The following is a 6,617-nucleotide window of genomic DNA, read 5'->3' as shown; positions in this document are numbered from 1 at the left end:
TTCCAGAAGATGATGTATATATTTGTGAATCGTTATACGATGAAAGTAAAAGCCTCATGAAAAAGCTTGGACAAGAAGGTTTAAAAAAATTCAACCATAGTTCAGCAGTAACTGAAGATGAAATTTATTTCTTCCGAAGACCTATTAATCCTGCTAAGGTGTGTATAAAATTTAAGCATTTAAATAACATCCTATGCAAAAATTTGATAACAATATGTTATTTGATATGCCTGTTATTTGATATGCAACTAACTAAATATCATTGCTTTGCATGTGATGTGTGTGTTATAGGTTCCGGGCGATGTGGCTCAGACGCAAAATCAAGTCAAGTCTGTTACTCCTAGTTCTACTCAATTTGAAATGGTAATTTCTACTTTTAAATTTCTTATGTTCTGTTAACAATGCAGCAAAGACGCATGTTTTCTTAAAATCACATGCAAGTTCATATACAAATTATTCATATTAAGAACTACTGTAAGAGACTATACATTTTGTTCTATATACAAATATGACTTGTATATGATTAAAATTTTGTATTAACTTGTATCTAAGCTGTAGAAATTATTTTTCATGGATTTAAATTCAGAGCACCTGTTGGGTTTATCTCTAATACATATGTATGTATATACATACATGATATACATAGTATACCACCAAAAACTCTTGCTTCCATGTCACTCTAACCCAAATAATATAAAAATGAAATACTTTGCTTTAAATGGAATGCATACAGTACTAATATCTAAATATTTGTAAGGTTTTGGAAGATTTATATTAAATTCAATTTAAATAGCAAAATATTGTGATATTAGATTACTAAATAGACCTTATACAATTATATTGCCATGGTATCCAGTATATAATATAATGTCTTACAAACAAGTTAAAAAATCTACTACTTTCAATAATAGATAGTAACACTTGGGCAAATCTCATGAAATCTATGATAAAGTAAAACTTGTTTAGTTAATAATATTATACGAGATTATTATATCAATCTAAAGTATTCAAAAAAATATTAATGATATTACATTCGGTAACGGATAATGAACGTAACATAACATAAATGGTATAGGAAGCATCACCATTGTTACCGAAGCTGGAACCTGATGTACTAGGCATGGGAGTAGGATTAGGAGTGGGAGTAGGAGTAGGAGTTGGGGAGGACAGCATGGACGCTGGTGGTCCACCGTCCGTCGGATCTGCTGAAGCTCAACCGGTGCTCTCCAATACTCAAACACCTGTGTCGACTAAAAAGGTAGGCCTTATCGTGACATTATTTGCTTATAACTTGATCATATATCGCATTTTATTTATTTCATTTTATTTTTGTTTAGAAAAATATGCCAGCATATATTTTTTGTTTTTGCACCGTTTAAACTTTGTTATCTAACATTAGAACGACAATTAGATGTTTTACCTCTGAAGGTATAATATCAATATTCGTTCTTATAAGACGGTGGCATTATAATTTGTGTTTTCTTCTGTTTAGAAAACGGCGGGTAAGAAATTAGTTACGGGCTATATTTTATATTCGAGTAAAATGCGAACGCAGATTACACAAAACAATCCTGAATCATCCTTTGGGGAGATTAGCAGAATTGTTGGCAACGAGGTATTTATTTATTTTTTACTGTTGATTTTTAGTTTACTATAAGAGTTTATTAAAGAAGGAAAGTATGCAGATTCAATCTTTTGAACATAGAAGCATAAAGGAGTTCTTGCAAAAAAAATCGTTAAGGGAATATATAATTCTGCATGCTTCATCTTTCTTTCAAATGTGGTACGTCTTTTTTGAGGCTACTATCCACAATTTTCCCGTCAAAATAAAAATTATTATTTCTATGGAAAACGTTACCGTTTAAACACAAATTATTATATGCGATTTATATATTAATATGAATATTAAAATACACCTTTCATACTTTGTATGCATAATTTTGTTCACCATATACTTCTAACATGTAACACATATATTATTGTACAACTATGTATTATAAATTATATAAATCATTGATATATACATGGAAAGTAGCCATATATGATTGAACTCAACATGTTTAATCATTTCATATCTGATCATGAAAACAGGTTTGAAAAACTGATTTTTAAATAACAATAAAATGCTACATAAAGAAGTATACTAAATAAATATTTTTTTATATTTCAGTGGAGGAAATTGCCAGCAGGAGAAAAACAAGCTTGGGAAGAAAGAGCAATTAAAATGAATGAGGATGGAGGGCAACTTAAAGGAAATAATGTTTCAGTAGGCACTAATGCTTTACAAGATGTAGTTTATGAATGTTGTTGGGATAATTGTGACTGGCAATTTGAAGACATGACTGATTGTATCGATCATTGTATTGCAGAACAAAATGGGCATGTTCAATCGTCTTTCGTTAATGCAGCTAGCGGTAAGTGCAATACATTTTATTTTATGTACTATTGGAGATATATTAGATTTTTAATCTTTGGAATGAATGGTTTAACAGATGTAGAATTTCAATGTCAATGGCGTGGCTGTGGTCGTACAAAGAAATCTGTACCTCCATTTCCAAGTGTACAAAGACTTGCAAGGCATGTCAAAGAAGTACACATCCTTAAGTCAAATGGACGGATAATACCTCCTTTGGAAAGAAGCAAGTATGATGTCAAAATAATACAGTATCCACAAATATTTTTAAATTTATGATTTAATATATTTCACTTTCTCTTATATTTTTTATTGCAGAAACTATATGGCATCGAAAGGTCCAACTGTATTGCCACCAATGGAAACAGGTAATTAATTTAACAGATCCAAAATAATACTTACGACAAATACTATGTTGTTGTAAATAAATCTTTTATTATAGAAACATCGGCAGCTGCAACGCAAACAAGTAATATGCCCGCCGCTAAACAACCAGAACCTATGTTTGTTGCTGTTCCTCCAAGACCAAGTCGTGTATTACATTCAGATGCCTATTTACGGTAAACTAATTGTTTCAAAATATTGTTATGATATACTTTTGTATGTTTTTAAAATTACATTGTTTTCATTAATTTATAGGTATATTGAAGCGTTGAATGTAGAAAATCGGTACATATCAAATTGGGATAAACAAATGAATGCTAATCCTGATAATACACAAATTCCTGATGTAACAAAATTGCCTGCAGAATGGTTAGGCAATGGTGTAGGCAACCATGGAAATGTGGTAAATGCCTTATGGACGCTCAGGAACATGATGATGCGAGATGTGTTAGCCATCAATAAAACTTTATAGTTTATAACTCGTTAAGATCTATAATCTTTAATATTCGATGCTACCTTAAAACTACAATTTTCAGGTCCGTCGATGCTAGATGAAAGACTGAAAAACTTATTATTTGAATAGGTGTATTTATATTTTTAGATTCTTTTTTTTTCATTTTACACGTCTAATCTGTACTTTAAATTTAACTTAATTATATAGTATGGTTTTTAGTAATTTTGAATGTATAATTAGAACTAGAAAATTGATTTTCTTATTACAAGATTTTCAGATTTGCAATGTATTTATCACGAATAATTCAGTTTAGTCAAAAACTAATTTTAATTCCTTCACTGAGTGAAAAATGTTGTGAGCATTATTTTCAATACATCGTCTATGGATCTGTTAGGAGTAGAACAAAAATATTACGCTATAAGAATCATCACTTTGTAAATACTTCGCTATTTTTAATTTTACCTTTTCATAAAAAAAAATTTTGTATTTTGTGTATCGTGCATCATGAAAGTGTGACTTGAGAATTCCTGTATTCATACTGTAAAATGAAATTGTACTGTAAATATAAAATAATGCACTTTAGAAAGCAATTTGATATAGATAACACTATCATTGTATCTATGAATGTTAATTTTATGTCATATAATCGTATATTTTTATGTAATATTTTCACTTACTTTTCTTCAATGAATAGTATTAAATTGTATATAATTAAAGATAAAGGAACAAAAAAATATGGATAAAGGTAATTTAATTTGTTTATATAAAATTAAATTCATCATTTAAACAACAGTGTATAACCGTGGTTTGCTATATATTATTAACAATTACATTTAACTGATAATTTATATGAAAAAGTTAAGTATCATTTTGTTAACTTTTTCAAATTAAAAACGGTACGTAGTTTTTACCGAATATTTGATACTGTATCATTTATGAACAAAAAAGGTTTTTCTTATAAGAAATTGGAAATTTGCAAAGTAATTAATTAAATCTATGTTTATTCATTATTTTCAAATATCCAGTTGTTATATGGTAAATGAAAATAATATTTAATGAATTATGTTTTGTGTTATTTTTATGTAAAACTTTGCGATAAAACATTTATACCAAAATACTATATGTAAGTTGGGTCATTTGATATTATCATCTTGATTTACATTTACATTATTATCTGTAGAGAAAAATGAATTACAGTTGCTGCTTTCAAGGGGGACATAGGATGGGTAAAACTAAAGTTTTCCAGATACAGACACTTCGGAGATTTGAAGGTAACCTTAATTTTTTTTAAGTAGGAACAGTTTTTTTATAGCACGATATAATACATTTTTTTTTTTAATACAATTATCTCAGATCTTAATGGTCAAGATCTGGTAATTGTGTTTGTACAAAGAACAAAATTGTGAGAAGAAATCACTCTCTTACTAATGTAGCAAATCTCTGAGTACAATGGCTAATATAGCAGTTTTAATATTTTACAATTGTTATTTTATAACAGAAAAATTGTTTTACCTAGCATTGATTTTACAATTTATTGATGTACAATTTATGGTGAGTACATAAAAGTCTGGAAAAATGTGCTATTCTTTATTTAACAAATAAAATTTCTGATTTTGGTACAACGAATTATGTAAATACAAACGAATTGAGATTTTTTTTTGTACATTGGAAATACATTTATATCTTCAAATACAATTTGTGTCAAAAATGCAAAATTTTGAATTAGAAGTCGCTCACCCGCCCACCATTTTGCCAGTCACCCCACTTTGTTGGATCTTTTTCACTATTTGTTATTAGTTCTCCATTGAGGTCAGTTTCCACTAATACCAAGTCTACGAAACGCTCTTTCGGAGGTATTCCTATTATTGTACTTGTTTATAATAATTATATCTTGTAATTAATAGTAACCAATATTACTTTATAAATGAAATATACTTACTAGGTATTGGTTGCAATTTTAATTTTTTATGAAATTTTTTCATTCTTACTGATTCTTCTTTTTCGCTTTTTGACTCCGATTCTTTAGTTTGCAATAAAACACCTAAATGTATTGAAAAATAATCAAGGTTAAAGCGTAAAAATTATTGTATAAGTCAAAGATTATATATGTTTCATACATTTTGAAAACTCTCTAGATTTACATATTAATGGTCTTATAGAAATTTTGTTTGTAGAATTGAACATGTTAGTATTGAGATGTCTTAAAGAGAACTTTGGTTTCAAAATATTCATATTTATATAACTTGTTGAAATGAATGAAAGGAATATGCTAGTTTTAAAGAATATTCTTTTGTTAGATTTCTGACAAAACACTACATAAAAAAACAATGCATATACTTAATTCTTTGTACTTTAATAAATGTTTTATACTTCTTTTCTTTATTTGCAATACTTTGTTTATTTATAAAAATATAAAAGGACCATTTCTTACAAAGAAAAATTTTTAAACGAAAATAATTTTTTTTATCTAAATAAGGTACTTATTGTTTTATATCTTATGTACAGTGTATTTATTACAATTTTACAATATTAACAATATTAAACTGTTATTCTACATATTATTACTTATGTATACTATATAAATATACTAGTATATACATGTTTTGCATTAGAATGTCTAGAAATCCGTTACTCGACCTTTCCTCTCCCAATCGCCATATCGAGTTGGTTCTGGTCCTCGTGGACCTCCTATTTCACCTGTTTCTGGATTAGTATCGTTTGGAAAAGGTTTCAATGGTTCTTTTTCTTGATAAGGATGTTTTCCTTCTTCTAGTTCTTCTAGCTTTTCTGTTATACATTAAAAAATATCTTGAGCAATGTTCTTACAATTTTACAATAAATTATTAAATATCCATAAGATACCTATAGGTGTACGTTCTCTTAATTTTTTTCTAAATTCGCGCATTCTTGGACTTTCAGTTTTATTTTCCTTCGAATAAAGTATTTGGAAGTCTAAAGTATATGTAGAAAATTGGTTGAGCATTTTATAATTTCATGATGTACTCTTAAAAATTTATTTAAATTTATGACGTTTGCAGTGAACATAACCTTACTCATTGTAAATTTTTTATTTCCAATGATTAAATGAAGGTTATATCACATTATACTGAAATTATATAATAATACATAATAAATTAGCTCATAAAATTATAATTACTAATGATTTCATTATAACAATTTCTATAACGCATAATCTACATACACATACGTATGCTTACAATGTTTTTAACGACAATGAAGAGTATTGAATCTAGTAGTACATAATTCATGAAGTGATGAAGTAAAAGTTAAGTTTAATTTTGTATAAAAATAAAATTACAATAAAAATGACAAATTAATAAATTAGTATAATAATAAAACTTTTTT

The 6,617-nt window shown here is 27.6% G+C and overlaps 3 protein-coding genes across 3 annotated transcripts in view; 1 reads left to right on the top strand and 2 right to left on the bottom strand.

Moving 5' to 3' along the window:
- The window catches only part of LOC108578533 (protein polybromo-1), a 9,053-nt gene extending 5,794 nt beyond the window's left edge, over positions 1–3,259 (top strand). The window contains 10 exon segments of the mRNA XM_017941892.1: positions 4–158; positions 292–363; positions 1,076–1,258; positions 1,493–1,615; positions 2,171–2,414; positions 2,493–2,643; positions 2,732–2,781; positions 2,856–2,973; positions 3,053–3,173; positions 3,176–3,259. Of these exon segments, the coding sequence (XP_017797381.1) occupies positions 4–158; positions 292–363; positions 1,076–1,258; positions 1,493–1,615; positions 2,171–2,414; positions 2,493–2,643; positions 2,732–2,781; positions 2,856–2,973; positions 3,053–3,173; positions 3,176–3,259 (1,301 nt within the window).
- Positions 3,260–4,973: 1,714 nt separating this feature from the next.
- On the bottom strand, positions 4,974–5,483 carry LOC108578583. The gene is made up of 3 exons (XM_017941948.1): positions 5,369–5,483; positions 5,187–5,292; positions 4,974–5,121 (listed from the first exon to the last, which is right to left on the bottom strand). The coding sequence occupies exons 1-3, from the start codon at positions 5,481–5,483 to the stop codon at positions 4,974–4,976; spliced, it is 369 nt and encodes a 122-aa protein (XP_017797437.1).
- Positions 5,484–5,859: 376 nt separating this feature from the next.
- On the bottom strand, positions 5,860–6,320 carry LOC108578579 (succinate dehydrogenase assembly factor 4, mitochondrial-like). The gene is given in 3 exon segments (XM_017941944.1): positions 5,860–6,038; positions 6,114–6,210; positions 6,213–6,320. Coding segments are annotated over 3 exon segments (363 nt in total). The 5' UTR covers positions 6,309–6,320; the 3' UTR covers positions 5,860–5,868.
- Between the last annotated feature and the right edge of the window lie 297 nt (positions 6,321–6,617).

The sequence above is a fragment of the Habropoda laboriosa genome, unplaced genomic scaffold (assembly GCF_001263275.1).
Source record: "Habropoda laboriosa isolate 0110345459 unplaced genomic scaffold, ASM126327v1 scaffold41, whole genome shotgun sequence".
NCBI lineage: Eukaryota > Metazoa > Arthropoda > Insecta > Hymenoptera > Apidae > Habropoda > Habropoda laboriosa.
Note: the sequence above shows the minus strand (reverse complement) of the source record. Positions and strands in the feature narration are given on the sequence as shown.

What these genes read in the sequence shown, in the direction of transcription:
- LOC108578583 (XM_017941948.1), bottom strand. Translation starts at nt 5,483, where the DNA reads ATGAATATTTTGAAACCAAAGTTCTCTTTAAGACATCTCAATACTAAC. An exon ending in ATCTAGAGAGTTTTCAAAAT is followed by an intron (nt 5,293 to 5,368) that starts GTATGAAACATA and finishes CAATACATTTAG; the next exon opens with GTGTTTTATTGCAAACTAAA. An exon ending in TTGCAACCAATACCTAGTAA is followed by an intron (nt 5,122 to 5,186) that starts GTATATTTCATT and finishes ATTATAAACAAG; the next exon opens with TACAATAATAGGAATACCTC.